The sequence below is a fragment of the Somniosus microcephalus genome, chromosome 15 (assembly GCF_052327205.1).
Source record: "Somniosus microcephalus isolate GS21.2 chromosome 15, FLI_Smic_1.0, whole genome shotgun sequence".
Taxonomy (NCBI): Eukaryota; Metazoa; Chordata; class Chondrichthyes; order Squaliformes; family Somniosidae; genus Somniosus; species Somniosus microcephalus.
The window spans coordinates 95,071,559-95,091,527 of record NC_141001.1 but is presented as its reverse complement, the minus strand read 5'-3'; the positions used below and the strand labels follow the sequence as shown (position 1 = coordinate 95,091,527).

The 19,969-nt window shown below is 47.0% G+C and overlaps 1 protein-coding gene across 2 annotated transcripts in view; it reads left to right on the top strand.

Annotated features, from left to right (window-relative positions):
• The window catches only part of luzp2 (leucine zipper protein 2), a 504,938-nt gene that overhangs the window by 425,310 nt on the left and 59,659 nt on the right, over positions 1 to 19,969 (top strand). For both annotated transcript variants that reach the window (XM_086008131.1, XM_086008130.1), the window contains one exon: positions 5,053 to 5,163. In XM_086008131.1, coding sequence (XP_085864257.1) covers positions 5,053 to 5,163 — 111 coding nt within the window. The remainder of the gene's footprint in view (positions 1 to 5,052; positions 5,164 to 19,969) is intronic.

The following is a 19,969-nucleotide window of genomic DNA, read 5'->3' as shown; positions in this document are numbered from 1 at the left end:
GTTTGATAATGCTCCTGTGAAGCGCCTTGGGATGTTTTACTATGTTAAAGGTGCTATATAAATGCAAGTTGTTGTTGTTGAAAATGAATGGCCCAAGTTGATAGAATTGCTTCAAGACTGCACCTAAGAAATGAAAAGTCCTTTCATCCAAAAAAGTATTTGAAATTGTCGTAATGAAAAATCACAGAATACAAGCAGAAATTGCACACAAATCAATGCCATTCGAAGGTATTTTTTCAGGCATGTAATACAGCTCCAGTATAGCTCCACAACTTTCAGTAATCTGTTTGCTTGAACGGTTTTCATTTCATCAGCCAAGAACAGCTTAACTTTCCAACATGTCAAAGGGAAGTGCTTGAATGCAGTTTACAAATTGTCATACCTTTGACTCACACTACGCTGCATACTATCCTTGGACGTGAAAGGAGAGAACTTACACTTATATAGTGCTTTTCACAACCTCAGTGAAGTATCTTTTAAGTGTAGTCATTGTTGTAATGTAGGCAAACATGGCTGGCACACATCAAGATCCCACAAACAGAAATCCGATAAATGACCAGATCATTTGTTTTAGTGCTGTTTGTTAAGGGATAAATGTTGGTCAGCACACTGTCAGAACTTCCCTACTATTCCTAAATTGGTGTCATTGGGTCTTTTACATCCACTGAGAAGGCAGACAGGGGCTCATCCAAAGACAGCACCTCCGAGAGTGTCAGCCTAGATTATGTGCTCAAGCCTTTGGTGGAGGGCTTGAACCCACAACCTTCTGACTCAGAGACGAGAGTGCTGCCACTGAGCTGAGGCACGAATGTGTGCAGGATGATGTAGTCTATGGCATGTTTATATAGTGGGCTGGTGGTTGTGTGAATTCACTTCATCTGCATTGTAGTGTGGATTGACGACAACACTGGCCATTGTGATTTGGTTGAAAATTCATGCTGGCAACATCACATATTTTTAGCAGTTGAACTTCCCCGGTGTTAAGGGAAGGTTCGTACAGGCCGGCACATTGAGGACCTGTGCACCTGAGCGGAAGGTTCAGCTGATCCATGGCCCAGTGGCTGCTTGTGCTGCCAAAGATGGCCATTCACCTTTTCCATCATCAATTTGCCTCCAGATGTAGGGAGAGAAGCCATCTCATTGAGCTGTACTGTGTTCTATGCCTCTGGAGATTTGTATACTGCCTTGTTAATACTAAAGAGCATCATAAGGTAAATGGGGTGTTGAATGATAACTCTGCAAGCCATTTATTCCATTCAAATGAAAAAGTTAACACAGTAGAACCTACTAATCATACCCCTTGTTCTCATTTCATCATCTTAAAATTACTAAATATTGAACTATTTCTCATTCATGGGCCAGAAATTCAGGTCGGAGGCTTCCCGCGGGTGCAAGCCCCTGACCTGCACTTACCTGGCATGCCTGCCGTTGTGCTGTGGGCCCGCGTAGGATTCCGATCCTGGGCCTCCTCCAGCTGCCGGCGCACAGTACTTGTGTATCCCAGGGGCGCAGTTAGTTTGAAGCGTCCCCTGGGATCACGTGGGCCATGGAGAGCTAATCATAGCAGGGAATCTCTATTCATAGATTTGACAGGAAGGCCTGTCAAATCTATGAATAGAGATCGGCCCCAAAACCTAACTTAAACTTCAAATACATTTTTTAAAAAACATCACATTTTTAAAATAACTATAAATTACATAAAATAACCATTTTAAACAATAATTTAAATTTTTGAAAAAATAATTACAGTTTTTAACGGGGCTAAAAATAAACTTACCTTTCTTTAAAGTATTTAAAAATAATAAACCTGTGGAAAAAATGGTTTAATTTTACTTAATTCACCACTTACCTTATTAAAAGCAGGCCTTGCGACTGTTTTTTAAAAGCACAGCTGCTGGAGACTTCCGGAGAAATCTGTAAAAAAATGGAAGTTCCAGGCGTACGCGCTGCCTCTCCGGCACACGTGTTTGACCTGTGAACCCTTTCCTTCAAGGGAACGGAAGTTCCGGTTTCCAGAGCATGCGCAGTGCACGCACAAAACCGGCACTTTCGTTGGCCCTATGCGTGAGTACACAGCGCGTACTCAAACATGGGGTCCCGAATTTCTGGCCCCATATCTTTATTTGGTAGCATTTGTATGTTATTACAAACTTCTGATTATTCTTTGATAAAGCACCTCAATATTAAAAACTTAAAGGAGTAATATGCCATAATTAAAAATATCATCAAATGGTTAGAGATTTGCACTGTGGTTTTCCACTTCTGTCCTTGCAAGCCTTTGGACTTTCGGGGAATCAAGGGATATGGGGATCGGGCGGGAAAGTGGAGTTGTGGCCGAAGATCAGCCATGATCTTATTGAATGGTGGAACAGGCTCGAAGGGCCGTATGGCCTACTCCTGCTCCTAATTCTTATGTTCTTATAAGCCCATGGTTTTTCACCTGTTAAAGTAAATGGGCAGAAAATCTCGAGGTGTCAAACACAGAAGCAGAACCCCACATGCTTCTGCTTTTTGAAACTTTATTTTTACTTGCAACAGTTCTTTAAAAAAAAATCAATTTTATTGATTGAATATCTTTCTAAAGTCACCAGAACTATATTTGGAATAAGATCTTCGATCATTTAGTTGCATTCTATCATACAGTTGGCATAACTCCTGATTAACTGGAAAAAGTAAATAAAAAGCGTGATTTATAGGGTTGTTGAAAGAGCAAATACATCGCTGTAAAAAGCTAAGAGTGAGCTTGCTTGTGATTTTCTTTAACATAAGGACATAAAAATGTTTAGCATGAGTTAGGCCATTTAACCCATCAAACCTACTCCTTTCACAAGCAACGCATGACAACATCAATTATTGGCTTCCTCCAACCCAACTCAAAGATGTCTTCACGCTCTGCCTAACCCCCATGTGAAACAGATCCATTAATATTTCTATGGCTTTCAATCTGCTTTCTCAACAGTTATTAATGCAGTTCCATATTTTCAACTGACCCAGAATTATAAACTTTTCTGGTATTCCACTTCATATATACCGTATCATTTGGAGAGGGGGGAATTAATTAACATACATCAAGGCTTGTGGATTTTGTAATTGTATCCTCAAATTCTGTGCTTATTGTCCAAGCTAACTAACCTGTATTATTCTGAATCATGCCTGGCCTCAGTCTATCATTCCCCTGGAAAAATAAGCTCAATCGGCAAAATCTATCTTCATACCCTAATTCCCTAAGGCCTGGAATCATCCTGATGCTCTTTTAACTCTTTCCAAGATATTAGATAGAGTGAGCAACATTGGAATCATATTTGCTATCTTTCAGTTCCCAGGTACTACTGCCGAATCCATGGAAATCTTATAAATATCAAAAAGAGCATAAATAATTTCCTCTCTAACTTTTACCGCTGCACAATAGAGAGCATCCTGACAAACTGTATCACAGTATGGTATGGCAGCTGTAGCTACTATGACCGGAAAGCCCTGCAGCGGGTAGTCAAAACTGCCCAACGCATTACCGGCACCCGGCTACCGACCATAGAGCACATATACCAGAAACGCTGTCTACGGAGGTCACGGACCATCATCAAAGACCCTACCCACCCCAGCCACAGTCTGTTCGCCCTCCTGCCATCTGGGAGACGCTACAGATGCATTCGCACCCGTACGACCAGATTTAGGAACAGCTTCTTTCCCAGGGCTGTCATCCTACTGAACTCCACAAATAAACTCTAAAGCCTGCAGATCTGCCAATGCACTTTATTATGGTTATGTTTATGTTAATGTATTACAAGCCAAATGTATGTTGAATGTTTAAATGTCTTAATCTAAATGTACACTCTCGGGAGCCGCAAGCCTACATTTCGTTGTACTGCACTTGTGCACTAACAATGACAATAAAAGTTGATTTGATTTGATTTTGATTTGATTTGATTTTCTCTGACCTAGAAGCTTTCAAGCTTTTGCAAGATGTATGCCCCCAGTTGTGGCAAAGTGCAGTTGACCCCCCTCCCCTCACAAATATGCAAGTAAGACACTGTGTACCCTTTCTGCTAAGTACCTTTAAAGGTTAGATTAGCATGAACAGAGTGGTAAGAGAGTAACAGCACCTTATCTCAAACATTGTAAAGGGTAACAATCCAAATCAACTCCACCCAAAGATGTCATTCACCCCCTGCCACCTGAACCACAGCCAAGAAATTCTCATCTAAACACTGAAATTCATGCAGACACATGTAAACCAAGTGCACAAAGTGTGTTATGCTAAAATTAATTACATCTACTTTTAATCAAAATCCATACGATCAAATGTGCAAACCCATCACAATGTTCTATTATATTAATGGATATCAGCTTCTGTGTTCCTGTCAACAACCTACCTGCGCAAGAAGCATTGCCTACTTTTGGCTATTTTATCTCGAGGGATGTCTAAGGGTAGACAGGCTTATTGTACTTGTACAGCTCCAACTTTGGGCCTTAATAGGAGGGATACATCTTGTGCCTTTGATAGTCTTCTTCCACACTATTCAGGTCAGCAGAAAGGAAGACTGTCTCTTCAAAAAGACTACTTTTGCTATAGTCCCAGCCTGCTCAGCATTTTATTAAAAAGTGATCTATTCAGTGACCTTGTGCAACATAAATAATATAATCTGGTCAGAGGTCATGATTTTTAAATGAATATTTCATGGGTTACAATGCATTAGTTACAAGGTCTGCTAAGATTTCCTCCAGATCTCTCATAAAAATGCTATTTTCATCTCCATGACTTTCGGTAGAATACCTGAACCATGTGAAGTTCCCTTTGCCTTGTTTTTGTTCACTTCACTGGACCAAAGCAAGTGGTTTTGTTGCTGATATCTTAGCAGTAAAATAGCTAATTACATTTGTTGACAGAGTGAAAAATGTGCTAAAGTTTAGAAGTATAATAAATAAAATTGCATTCTTCCCTCTGTAGAACTTATTCTAATCTACTCTTTCCCCACAAGCGTTCAGGCAGGTTTGTGTTGATGAATAACAATAAGACCATCATTGGATTTTTTTTTTTCGCACTATCTCTTTCAGCTCCCGGATATCTCCCAGACGGAAAATATCAGCTCCCCAAGTAAAGGGGCATTCCTTAAAGAGGCTATGAAGAACAATGATCAAGATTTAATGGATTGCAGCTCTCACAATGTAAGATCAACACAACTGGGATTAAATGTCAATTATAGATTTGGAACATAATTTAGTAGATGGCTATTTTTATGGATTCTGATTTTTTAATCATTCAACGAGCAAGAGAACAAGGAAACAGTAGTGTGATTTTATTTCTTCCCATCTCAGTGTAGTGTGACCTATCCAAATGCATATTCTGTAGAGAATTGGGGATTGGGGATTAGTTTGTGTTAAGCTGAAATAATCATACATCAATATGGGATGAAAAAAGTTAATATTGTACTTGCAGTATTTTCCTGAATTTGTACCAAGCCTATAGTTCTGTCTTCTGTGACCTTTACATAACCTTCAAACTCAAACTCCCAGCTGCATCAAAATGGAACGTTGATTTCAAATTTGACCTATGTAAAAATCTATTGTTATTAGAATAATTAACATTACTCCCAGACAAATGAGTTTAGCAGTTGGGGGCAACAAAAGTTGGAACTAAACATCTCTCTTGAAATCCACACACTTCTGCTTTTATACCGAATAGGCCAGGGTTTTCCACTTCCGTACTCACCAGCTCATGATTTTTCAATCTTTCACTTTAAAAGGAGGAAAATCACGGTTTAGTGAGCACAGAAATGAATAAGCCCAGCTGAACATTTTAAAATAATGACCTAATCCACAGACAGAACCAAACCTATTTTGCATTCTGAGACCTGTTATTGCCAGGTTCCATCTCAAGATTTTTTAAAAGAAAATGATGAGAAAGTGGGGTTGTGCAAAATACAATTGGATGCCTTGGTAGGTGAACTAATGTACTACTGAGAGGAGGTTTGGCCGACTGGATGATCTGTTTTCAGCCGTGACCTTGTTTACCTTCTCAACAAATAGGAAGTGACAATAACGGGCTTTACTCCAACGTAGTCTGGCCCTGAGAAATATTCAGAAACCTTTTGCAAGAAACTTGCTGTAAAATAAGTCACTGTGGTTCTAATGACTGCCTCAGTTTTGTCAGAAATCTGATTACTTCATCCATTTAGTGGGAGCGGCGATCATTTCTGTTGTGTTTTGAGTTTTGCTTCAATTAAGTTTGTCCCAGTTCCCGGGTGTTACCTGAAGGGGGTGCTGGGGGGCTCGGTTTTACTTTGTCATTCACTTTCAGTTTCGGTTTCTGCCATGCAGACAATGTGCTGTAATGTCCACCCATTTACTCAGTAAATAGTAAAAGGTACATTCCGTCTCCTCTATTCATTACTGTTCGGTCAAGATGCAATACTGGCGATGAGGCGGCTGTTGAACTCTCTAGAAGGATGGAGATAGACATGCGAACCTACAGCCGTGATATTGGAAATTGCGACGAGCAGGCCACTCAGCTAGCAACATCAACGGCATTTTGATAGTTGGCTAGCTGCGACGTAGACGGCGGACAGAGTATTGTGCGGGCCAGGTAACTACCGTAAGTGTAGCTACCGTAACTCTGGCTGGAGGAGAAAAAGAATTTTAAAAAAAAGAAAAATGTCCGTGGATCTTAAAGGGACAGTGCACATTAAAACTATGATGACGTTGGGACGTATTGAAGAGTTCTCTGGGGATAAGGACAGTTCATGGGAGGAATACGCAGAAAGACTGGGGTGTTTCTTTGAGGCCAATAATATTGACAAAGAGAAGACGCGCTCAGTGTTGCTAAGTGTATGCGGAGCTGCTACTTACTCCGTCCTGCATTCATTGGTGGCTCCTCATAAACCTAGTGAGGTGGATTATGCTGATTTGATTGAGAAGCTGCACAAACATTTTAACCCAAAACCCTCAGAGATTGTGCAGCGTTTCCATTTTCACAATTGTAAACAACAGCCTGGACAATCTATTTCAAGTTACATTGCTGAGTTGAGGAAACGCTCATTACATTGTAATTTTGGTGACCATTTAGACAATATGCTCCGTGACAGGATTGTGTGTGGAGTGCTGGACTCGGAATTGCAGAGACAGCTGTTAGCGGAGAAGGCCCTGACGTTCCGACTGGCCGAGGAGAAGGCTTTAGCAGCAGAGGCTGCATCGATGAACACACGTATGCTCCGTACAGAGGCAGCACCATCTCAGGCCACTGAGGAGGTGCACAAGACCACACACGCAGCTGCTGCTGCGAGAGACATGGAGGCAACAAATAGACAGGAAGCAAATGTTTCCGCTGTGGGGCTCTCCATGGTTCCACTACATGCAAATTTGTGTCAGCGGTATGTCATTTCTGTAAGAAAAGAGGACACATAGCTCGTGTCTGCATGAAGAAAGCTCAGGCTGCTGCAGCAGAGCCAACTCAAGCATCGCAGACACACACCCTGACACTGGAGGGCAACGATGAGTACACAGTGTATACCACGGAAGCTGAGCAGCTACCCCACGGACGGTGGGGATACACGGCAAATGTGATCATGAATGGGGCACCACTCTGCATGGAGGTGGATTCAGGCTCAGCGTGTTCGTTGATAAGTGAAGACACTTACAATAGGCTGTGGCCAAGTGAACCCCCGGCGATGGCTCAGGTCAGTGGCGTGCTACGGCAGTGGTCCCAAGCTCAACTCCAGGTGCTGGGTATGATTCATGTGGAAGTTAGGTATCAGGCAGTCAAGGACACACTTCCACTTTATGTGGTGGCGGGGCAGGGCACAAGCCTGCTGGGCAGAGATTGGTTTGAGCCCCTCGGTATTGAAGTGACAGGAGTACACACGGCACAGAGACAGCCCATAATGCCTATGTTGGAGAACTATGAAGAGGTTTTTGGTGAGTTCGGGGCCTGTCGGGGACCGCCAGTCTCAATCGAAGTGGACCCAGGGGTAGCGCCTAAGTTCTTCAAGGCGCGACCAGTTCCTTTTGCGTTGCGCAAGAAGGTGGATGAGGCCCTGGATAAGCTGGTGAACCAAGGGGTTCTCTTGCCAGTGAAGAACTCCCGTTGGGCCACCCCTATTGTGCCCATTGCAAAGAAGGATGGGGGCCTGCGAATCTGTGGAGATTACAGATGTGCGGTTAATACTGCTGTGTTACCAGATGTGTATCCCTTACCAACAGTTACAGAGCTGTTTTCAACACTGGCTGGAGGCACTCTGTTCACCAAGCTGGATCTCAAGCAAGCATACCAGCAATTGGTCCTGGATATAGTGTCAGCCGAGCTGTTGACAATCAACACCCACAGAGGACTTTTCCGAGCCACAAGGCTGCAGTTTGGGGTGTCTACGGCTGTGGCAATCTTTCAGAGGTTCATGGACACCCTGTTGGCTGGTGTTCCGGGAGTTCAGCCTTACTTGGATGACATACTGATTACAGGCAAGACACAGGAAGCCGATGATGAGCGGCTGCAGGAAGTACTACGCCGGCTGGCTGAGGTAGGACTACGCCTTCAGAAGGAGAAATGTGTGTTCGCTGCCAATGGGGTGGAGTTCTTGGGATTCCGAGTGGACAAAGATGGTGTGCATCCGACTACGGAGAAGGTGGAGGCTATCAGGAGCGCTCCCACCCCCAAGAACAAGACCGAACTACAGGCATTCCTCGGACTGTTAAACTTCTACAGTTGTTTTCTCAAGGGCAAAGCCACAATCTTAGAGCCACTGCACAGGCTGTTAGACCAAGCAACAGTGTGGAACTGGACCTCAGCTCATGAAACAGCCTACAGACAGGCAAAGGAACTGCTACAAGCAGATAAGGTTCTGGCACACTATGATGAAAACAAGCTATTGGTGTTGGTGTGTGATGCCTCACCATACGGGCTGGGAGCTCTGTTGGGTCACATAGAGCCAGATGGCCGGGAAGCGCCTATCAGTTTTGCCTCAAGAACACTCTCAACAACAGAACGTAATTACGCCCAGATTGACAAGGAGGCCCTAGCCATCATATTTGGGGTAAAGAAGTTCAGCCAGTACCTGTTAGGGAGACAGTTCGTCATCTACACAGACCAGAAGCCACTCTTGGGGCTCTTGCATCACTCCAAGCCCATGCCCCAGATCATGTCACCGCGTATGCTTCGGTGGAGTCTGATGTTGAGGGCCTACAGTTATGAACTTTGCTACAGGCCTGGGAAGATGCTGGCTAATGCTGATGCTCTGAGTCGCTTGCCTTTGAATCGGCTGATGGCTGAGACGCCACCACCCCTGGAGGTGCTGCTACTGGAGGAGGTTCTGGTGGCCCCACTCCATGCCCAGCGGATTGGCAGCCTCACACAGAAAGATCCAGTCTTATCACGGGTGCTACGCTGGCTGCTGCATGGCTGGCCCTCCGAGGTCCAGGAGGAGCATTTCAAGCCCTTCGTTCAGAGGCGCCATGAAATGTCTGCACACAAGAACTGCATGCTCTGGGGAAGCCATGTGGTGGTTCCTGCCGCCGCAAGAGAGGAGGTGCTGAAAATGCTGCATGACTCACACCCTGGGATTGTGCACATGAAGGCATTGGCGAGAAGCTACGTCTGGTGGCCGGGGTTGGACTGAGACGTGGAGGAGGTGGTAAAGAGCTGTGAGACATGTCAGCTGACTCGCCACAGCCCATCCAAGGCTCCCCTTCACCCCTGGGAGTGGACCACTCGTAAATGGTCAAGACTCCACATTGACTGCAGGGCCATTTCAGGGGAAGGTCTTTTTGATAGTGGTGGATTCTCATTCGAAATGGCTGGAGGTGGCTATCATGAGCTCCATGACATCCAGTGCATTGATCAACACGTTGCGTTTGCTGTTTGCCACACATGGGGTCCCTGACATGCTGGTTTCAGACAATGGAGCAGCCTTCACGTCAGCGGAGTTCAAGGCTTTTGCAGGCAGAAACTGGATCCACCATGTGACCACAGCGCCCTATCACCCCTCCTCTAACGGCAGGCAGAGAGGATGGTGCAAACCATAAAAGAGGCACTGGTGAGGATATCGGTGGGGGACTGGCAAACCAGATTGGCCAGGTTCCTGTTATCACAGCATACCACACCAAACGGGGAAGAGTCCTGCCGAGATGCTGATGGGTCGCCGGCTGGCGACTGCACTGGGCCGGCTACACCCGGACTACAGGGATGAGATGCACACAAAGCAAGAGGAGCTGGCTAAGAAGCACCAGGACACCGCCAGGCAGTTCGAGTCGTCAGAGACTGTGTTTGCCCGTTGCTAAGCAGGAGGAGACAAATGGATGCCTGCCGTGGTGGAGCAGGCCATGGGTCCCCTGTCGTACAGCGTCCGTACACCTGATGGCCAGCTACACAGATGCCATGTAGACCAGCTACGGGGTCGTACTCCGGTGAGAGTAACAGAGACGTCACAGGCTAGGCCATTGTCTCCGCCACCTCTGCCAGGCAGTGACGGCCTGCTTCCTGCAACAACGATGGAAGCCACATCGACAGAAGGTGTCACGGAGTCATCAGCCACGGAGGAAGGTTTTCCTGTGGCTAGCAGTGGCACCCCGACTATGCCTGTCCAGCGGCACTCAAGTCGGGTTAGATTCCGTCCCAGACGCCTGGAGGACTAAAGGGTTTTATCTGGGGGAAAGGAGTGTTGTGTTTTGAGTTTTGCTTCAATTAAGTTTGTCCCAGTTCCCGGGTGTTACCTGAAGGGGGTGCTGGGGGGCTCGGTTTTACTTTGTCTTTCACTTTCAGTTTCGGTTTCTGCCATGCAGACAATGTGCTGTAATGTCCACCCATTTACTCAGTAAATAGTAAAAGGTACATTCCGTTTCCTCTATTCATTACTGTTCGGTCAAGATGCAATAATTTCCATCTGACTGGTCAAAGCAAAAGGGACCTTTACAGTGGAGGACATGCAGGCCGACTTTACGCACAAACTAGATGACGCAAAGATCAGGAACTCTAAAAGGAAATATGAAAATGACATACTGTCTGCTGAGTTTAGATTGTGCAATTTGTACGCCACTGCTTTACATTTGTAAATGTCGACCAAATACATGTCTTTCGCCACAAAGCAATTAGCATAATATAATCATCCCTAAATAATAGAATCAGTGGTTTAAACCTCCCTTGCAGGCATCTTTTTCAAGCCCCTTCATGTGTAGTTAACATAAAGTGACAAGAAAATAAGGTGCCTGGGTGTATTTGTGCTTGACAGAGTCTTGTGAAAAAGTGGTATAAAAAGGGCGTAATGTTGAATAAGTAATAAATCAGGGTTTACCCAAGAGAATTGGATTCTAAAAAAGGAGTGCTACTATGAGGCAACAGAGGGCCCATTGATTCAGACTCATAATTAATAGCGTTGCTCTGCTATATAGTGTGGCTGCCTGTGTTCCAAATTTGGCCTGTTTACACTACACGACAGGGTCAGAGCACCAACGCCAAGGTCAGAACTGCTATGTCGGTGCAGGTGCGGTTGCTGAAAATTCAGGATTGTGGGGAATGAAACCATTTTGTGAGCGAGTGTCCCCTGCCTCCAGAGACACACTACATTGCTTTCTTTGTGTTATTGCGCTGCATCCAAAGAGACATCAAACTCGAAACGGATAGGATCAGATCACCTCTAAAATGAAGAATGCTATGGAAATTAGCTTTTTCTTAACTAAAAAGATAACCGACCTTTATGCAGCAGTTTAATCACAGCCAATCAAGCTGCACTTTCATAATAGCTCCATCCCCGGTCGTGGCACGTCACATTTAATTTTAGGCAGAAGTCATGAAAGAGATTGAACAATTAGAAACTAATGAAGACTATCTAATGATCTATAGCAGAAAAGTTACAAATGTGCAGCATAGTAAAAGAGTGGCAGGCCATTCTGCAAAGCGCTTATTAAGTGTTGGAATATTACATCGGCTGTGCTATATGCACAGTCTGTCTGAATGCTTTGTGAAGGTACACTGGAAAAAATACTGATATTCAGATGAAAGCTCTTCACTGTTAAAGTTGGCACTAACCACAAGTGGTTTCAAATGGAGCATTACATCAAATTGTCTTGTTTTTTCCAAAAAGGATGATGCTGGCAGTCATGTTTCTATGTAGCTTTCAACATTAAAAAAAATGTAAACATCACATTCAATCGCCATTCTCCCAGATCATGAACAAGAAAACATTTATTTTATTTGGTTTTTTTTAAGCAGATTTTGTTCACCATTCAGCTGATGGTGCTTCTATCTTATTTCTATCTGATCATTGTGCTCTCAGCACTAGCATTTAATTCTTGTGCTGTACATAATGAACCTACAGCTGTAGCTCTGTAAATTAGGTATGAAGGTTATGACAGAGCAGCATATTATACTCTAATTCTGTTACTTCCCTAACTATGTCCAATGGTTTGAACCTCAACATGGTCCTGAGTTGCATTTTCCTCCCCACATCCATTCCGGTTTTCTTCCACCTTCAAATTATCACCCCTTACTTCTCTTCCATTGCTGCCAAGACTCTAACCATACCAGCATTAAGCTTAGTTTTTCTAATGCTCCCCTAGCCAATCTTCCCACTTCCAGCCTTCATAAAAATTGCAACTCATTCAGAATGTTGTTGCTCGTGTCCTTCTCTACTCAAAACCTTGCACTTCCATCATCTTCACCAGGTTTCATTGGCTCCCTGTGCCTCTTCAAATCAATTTGAAAATCCTTTTCCTTACCTTCAAAAGCCTCCAAGGCCTCAGTCTACACGAGTTCAGTGGCCTCCTACAGCTCTATATCCCCGTTCATAACCTTTGGTCCTCTGACACTGGTCTACTGCTCATTCCCTATCGTCTTTGCTGCACCATTAGCAACCACTCTTTCAGCAACCATGCCCCGACCCTCTGGGAATCCCTCCATATTCCCTCTGCCTTTTCTCAACCTTTTCTGCTTTCCAAAGGCTTTCAAAAACGTTTATCTTCATCCGCTCTTTTGGCACCATCTCCTAATTCCATTCTACCTGTTTGTTCTTTTCTTTTGGTTATCCATTTTCTTCTCTGGTCTGTGAGGTGCTCTGAGTCACCTCTTCAACCTGAAGGACAGTATGTAAATACAAGTTGGTGTTGTTACTCGACCTCCATTAAGACGTATCCAAAGTAGTGGCTTGTCACTGGAGGACCACCCTCTGTTAGCTTCAATTGGAGCTGATACATCATCATATCAGAATACACATTGGAACTATCTACTTATCTATAGAGGTCCAACCCCTTCCTTGAGTTGGTAGATTTACACTTGTAACATGGTTCCAGCCTGCCAAGTAAAATAGGCTGCAAAAATTGGAAACTCCCATTTCCTTCAAAACTCAGAGCAACACCGTGAATGCATGTGCATAACAAAGCACCGCGTTTTGGAGAAAATCAAAGTGTCAGTGAAATGAAAATGTTGTATCATGAAAAGGAACCCATGTGAATAATACAGGTTGTAAGATCAACCAGCTATATAATAGAAGGATTTTTGTGGAAGCTCTCATATGCAACAGCTAGTCCAATAGAAATTTCAACTCAGTAATGTAGAATTTCCAAGTCCTCAGCAGCCACCAGAGCATACCGGAAAATCTCAGGCATGTTGCATGCAGGGGCCAAGTGGAGACTTACCCTACTATCTCTAATAATGCAGCTTGAATTTAAAAAAAATGGATAAAATGGGACATGAAATATAATGTAGCTTTCTAGATAAATTTCCACATTCTACATTTGTGCTAAAATCACTATTAAAGAAAACTTTCTGCATGGAGTAAGTCATGAAAATGAGTTGTGAACACTTACAACAAACTCCTTTTATAAAGAAAACAGACATGCGCCTGGCAACCCAAGGGCTTAGACATTTGTTCGCGACAGCCTGAATGGGTAAGTGTGAGACGCACCTGATATTGGGGCTGGGGGCTCACTTAAATGAGACTGGCAGCTGTGGTTACTTGCAGGCAGCTCGCCAGTGAGGCTTGGAATGCTGGACAACCACGTCGCTGCCAGTGACCTCGGGTAAGTGCTTTAAGGGGAAGGGAAGGGGGTCAACTGGGAGGGAAGGTGATAGGTAGTGGGAATGATCCAGAAGGAATGTGACCGGAAAGGAAGGCGATCATGAGGGGGACAATCAGGAAGGAAGGAGATCATGAAGGAAGGTGATCAGGATGGGGCGATCGGGAAGGAAGGCGATTGGGAGTTGAGCGACTGGGAGTCGGGCGATCTGGAGGGGGCGATCGACGGGGGGCTACTGGGAGCGGGGCTATTGGGAGCGGGGCGATTTGGAAGGGGCGATCGGCAAGGTGGCAATCGGTAGGGGGGTGATCAGGAGCGAGGTATATTGGGAGCGGGGCTATTGGGAGGGGGGAGATTGGGAACGGGGCTATTGGGAGGGGTGATCGGGAGCAGAGCTATTGGGAGGGGGTGATTGGGAGCGGGGCTATTGGGAGCAGGGTGATCTGGAGCGGGGCTATTGGGAGGGGGCGATCTGGAGCGGGGCTATTGGGAGGGGGGAGAGTGGGAGCGGGGCTATTGGGAGGGGGGAGATTGGGAACGGGGCTATTGGGAGGGGGTGATTGGGAGCGGGGCTATTGGGAGCAGGGTGATCTGGAGCGGGGCTATTGGGAGTGGGGCTATTGGGAGCGGAGCTATTGGGAGGGGGCGATCTGGAGCGGGGCTATTGGGAGGGGGGAGAGTGGGAGCGGGGCTATTGGGAGGGGGAGAGTGGGAGCGGGGCTATTGGGAGGGGGAGAGTGGGAGCGGGGCTATTGGGAGGGGGCGATCTGGAGCGGGGCTATTGGGAGAGGGCGATAAGGAGGGGCGATCGGGATGGAAGGCGATCGGAAATGGAGCGATTGGGAGCGGGGCGATCGGGAGTGTGGCAATCGGGAAGGAAGGCGAACAGCAAGGAAGGCAATCAGGAGGGGTTGACCCAGTGTCAGCAACGGTCTAGGGGATTGGATTGACTCCTGCACCTCCTGGCTCCACATAGATACATAGAAGATAGGAGCAGGAGTAGGCCATTTGGCCCCTCGAGCCTGTTCCGCCATTTAATGAGATCATGGCTGATCATCCAAATTCAGTACCCTGTCCCTGCTTTCTCCCCATATCCCTTTAGCCTTAAGAAATATATCTAACTCCCTCTTGAATATATTTAATGAATTGGCCTCAACTGCCTTCTGTGGTAGAGAATTCCATAGGTTCACCATTCTCTGGGTGAAGAAATTCCTCCTCATCTTAATCCTAAATGGCCTACCCCTCCCTTATCCTTAGACTGTGACCCCTGGTTCTGGACTCCCCCGCCATCGGGAACATCCTTCCTTCATCTAGTCTGTCTAGTCCTGTTAGAATTTTATAAGTTTCAATGAGATCCCCTCTCATTCTTCTAAACTCTAGCGAATATAAGCCTAATCGACCCAATCTCTCTTCATACGTCATTCCTGCCATCCCAGGTATCAGTCTGGTGAATCTTCACTGCACTTTCTCCATGGCAAGAACATCTTTCCTCAGATAAGGTGACCAAAACTGCACACAATACTCAAGGTGTAGTCTCACCAAGGCTCTGTACAACTGCAGCAAGACATCCTTCCTCCTGTACTCGAATCCTCTCGCTATGAAGGTCAACATACCATTTGCCTTCTTAACCGCCTGCCGCACCTGCATGCTTACCTTCAGTGACTGGTGCACAAGGACACCCAAGTCTCGTTGCACGTCCCCTTTTCCCAATCTATTGTCGTTCAGATAATCTGTCTTTATGTTTTTGCCACCGAAGTGGATAACCTCGCATTTATCCACAATATACTGCATTTGCCATGCATCTGCCCAATCACCCAACCTGTCCAAATCATACTGGAGTTTCTCTGCAGCCTCCTCACAGCACACACGCCTACCCAGCTTTGTGTTGTCTGCAAACCTGGAGATATTACATCTAGTTCCCTCGTCTAGATCATTAATATATATTGTGAATAGCTAGGGTCCTAGCACCGATCCCTGCGGTACCCCACTAGTCACTGCCTTCCACTCAGAAAAAGACCCGTTTTTTCCAACTCTTTGCTGTCTCGCTGCCAACCAGTTCTCTATCCAAGCTAGTACCTTACCCCCAATCCCGTTTAACTTTGCATGTCAATCTCTTAGGCGGGACCTTATTGAAAGCCTTCTGAAAGTCCAAATACACCACATCCACTGGTTCTCCCTTATCTATTCTACCAGTTACATCCTCAAAAAATTCCAGTAGATTAGTCAAGCATGATTTACCTTTTGTAAATCCATGTTGACTTTGTCCGATCCTGTCACTGTTTTCCAAGTGCTCTGCTATTACATCTTTTATAATGGACTCTAGCATTTTCCCCACTACCGATGTCAGACTTACCGGTCTATAATTCCCCGTTTTCTCTCTACCACCTTTTTTGAATAGTGGGGTTACATTAGCTATCCTCCAATCCATGGGAACTGTTCCAGAGTCTATAGAATTTTGGAAGATGACCAGCAATGCATCTACTATTTCTAGGGCCACTTCCACATTCAGATAAGTATTCTTTTTTAAACTTACCTTTTTGCCGGCAGCTTTCCCCCTTTAGACCGCATGTGGACCTGGTTTTCCTGAACACTTTACACTGTCGCTACACTGTCAGAAGGAATAACACAACTAAAGGTAGCTATCTTCTAATTGCACCTGGAATGAGGTAATGGTGGCGCTGTGCTCTTTTCTGTTTCTGCTTCCAGTGGCTGGTTTAATATAAATTAACACATCCTGAGCAGAGTACAAATTGGAAAGAATATTAAAAAGCACATACTTCCCAGCAATTTGATTGAACACCAGCTTGGCATTTAAGATTAGCTCATCACATTCTGTACATTATTTTTAGCGCAGAGGACGACCCAAGTGTCTTTACTGAACAATACGTGTCAATTTATAATTAACTAATCATTGTGTTTTTGTATCATACTGATCATTTAACTGGAATGGAATGAGTCAGTCGAGAAATGCTACAAATAATTGAAGTCTGATCTCAAAAACATTGCGTGCATGAAAAGTCACCACCTTAACAGACTAGAACTTACACTTATATCACCTTTTACATCATTAGTTTGTTTCAAAGTAATTCACAGCCAATTAATTACTTTTAAAGGGTAGTCACTGTTGTAATGCAGGCAAATGTGGCAGCCAGTCTGTGCACAGCAAGGTCCCAAAAGCAGTTTTGAGATAAATGACCAGATACTAGGCTAAAGGTTCGGGGGCTTAATGCCACCCATTACCGGCAAAAAATGGCGAAAGAGCGGCGGCTGCCACTCTTTTGCCAGCTGGTGGTGGGTCCCGCGGTGTCCTCCATTTTGGTACTCTCCATAGCACTGCCGGTAAGTATTAGCGCCCTGCAAAATAAAATGGCAGATCGGATACTTCGCCGACTTAACGTCACCATGGCCAACTTTGACCCTAGTGCTGAGTTCAGCGCTGGGTCATAACCACGCCAGTGAAACCCAGCATGTAAAGAGACTGACAGAGGCGCTGTCAGCACCTCTTAAAGGGACACACTCATCTTTCAGGGAAGTTTGCATTTAAGCTTTTGGACTTTAAAAAAAAATGTTATTGAAGTAATGGCTTAAAACATGTTATTGTGGTGACACACCACCACTGGACACAATCCGCTCACGGCGGTACAGACAGTTTAAGCAGACGCCCCCAACCGGGGGCCCTTTCCTCCAGCAACTTGTTTCCCACAGGGACAGGCTGCCGGGAGCACTTCCTGTCTGGGGAGTATTTAAGTCAGGCGCGGGCTCTTCCAGTTCCTGTTTTGCCATGAGGCTGAAATAAAAAGCTGTTCTGTTTTACTAGCTCTGGTCTTGACTCCCACGTTTGCCGCGGTATCTCAACACTGGTGGCCCCGACGCTCAGGACGAATCCTAAGCTAGCATGGCGGATACAAACGCAGTCACGGTTAAATTACCAGACTTTTGGGGAAACTTGGCCGAAGCCTGGTTCGTTCAAGCCGAGTCCAGATTCCAGCTGAAAGGCATCACAGGCGACACCACGAAGTACGACTACCTCATCTCCTCGCCCACGTACGCTACCATCCCCAAAGTTTGGGCAGCGCTGCAGGACCCACCACAGACTGGCAAGTACGAACATCTGAAGGCTGTGCTCCTTAAAAAATTTCAAACGTCCTCTTACCAGCGCCACTGCCAACTCCTTGACCTCCCCGGTCTCGGTGACGCTTCACCATCAGACCTGCTTTCCCACATGCTGTCCCTCGCGGACGACAAGCCCCCCGGCGCCCTCTTTCGCACGCTTTTCATTCGGCAGCTTCCCGCCAGCATCCGCCCGCTCATTGTGGAGTCCGGCTCCACGGACCTGAATGACATAGCAGGAAAGGCCGACCGGCTGCTCTCTGCACAGTCCGCGCGCGACGTCACGCCCGACCTCGCGGCAACGACCACGCGGTCTCCCCGGCCCACCAGGCCCGCCCGCCCTACCACTCCGGGCCACTGTTACTACCACACCCGTTTTGGCACTAAGGCCCAACGCTGCACGCCACCGTGTACCTTCAATTCCCCCCCCGCACCGGCCCCCGCGATGGCCGTGGGGCAAAAGGGGCCTCTACTGTACGTCACTGATGACAGAACCAACCGCCGATTTCTGTGCGACACAGGGGCCCAGCACAGCATCACCCCCGCCTCCGCCCTCGAAATCCAACGCGGCACACGAGGTATCACGCTGGCCGCCGCCAATGGCTCGGACATCCGCACATATGGCACCCGCATGGTCACGCTAGACCTCGCGGGCCGCTGCTACCGCTGGGAGTTCCTCACCGCCGAGGTCCTCTGCCCACTCATCGGCGCCGACTTCCTACGCGCCCACGGCCTCCTTGTCGACATTCCGAGGCACCGCCTCGTCGACGCCAACACTATGGCCACCATCCCCGGCGCCTTTACCCCGGATCGTTCGGCCGGCCTGACGACCTACTGCCTCGCCAGGGCCGTGGACGACTACTCGGCACTCCTAGCCGAGTTTCCCGCCCTCACCAACCCGACCTTTTCGGCCAAAGCCGCCAAACACGGGGTGGAGCACTATATCCCCACCACCGGCCCTCCAGTTTCTGCCCACGCCCGCAGGCTCAACCCGGCCAAGCTGGAAATCGCGCGGGCCGAGTTCACCACCATGGAAGAACTCGGCATCATCCGCCGCTCCAGCAGCCCCTGGGCCTCGCCCCTCCACATCGCCCCCTAAGCCCGGCGGAGGCTGGCGCCCTTGTGGGGACTACCGCCGCCTTAACGACGCCACCACCCCCGACCGATACCCGGTGCCTCACATCCAGGACTTCTCGGCCCGAGTGGCCGGACGAACCGTCTTTTCCAAAGTCGACCTGGTGCACGGTTACCACCAAGTCCCCGTACACCCCGCGGACATCCCCAAAACGGCCGTCATCACCCCATTCGGCCTGTTCGAGTTCCTGAGGATGCCCTTCGGCCTCAAGAATGCAGCCCAGGCTTTCCAGCGCCTTATGGACTCGGTCCTGCGGGACCTGAACTTCCTATTCGTCTGTCTAGACGACATTCTCATGGCCAGCTCCTCCAAACAGGAACACCTCGAACACCTTCGCGTCCTGTTCGGGCACCTAGCCCAACAGGGGCTCATCCTCAGCCCGGCGAAGTGCCAATTCGGCCTAACCGAGATCGATTTTCTTGGTCACCACATCACCCCTGCTGGGGCCATCCCCCTGCCCAACAAGGTGCAGGCCGTCCAGCAGTTCCCCCGCCCCACAACCATCAAGGGCCTCCAGGAGTTCCTCGGGATGGTGAACTTCTACAACAGGTTCATCCCCAGAGCTGCAGCCCTCATGAAGCCCCTATACGACTCCCTCTGAGGTAAATCCAGCAAGATGGCCGTAGCCTGGACCACTGACACGTCAGCCGCCTTCGATGCCACCAAAAACGCGCTCGCCGACACCACTCTGCTCGCGCACCCGAGGGCCGACGCCCGGGTCGCGCTCAGCAC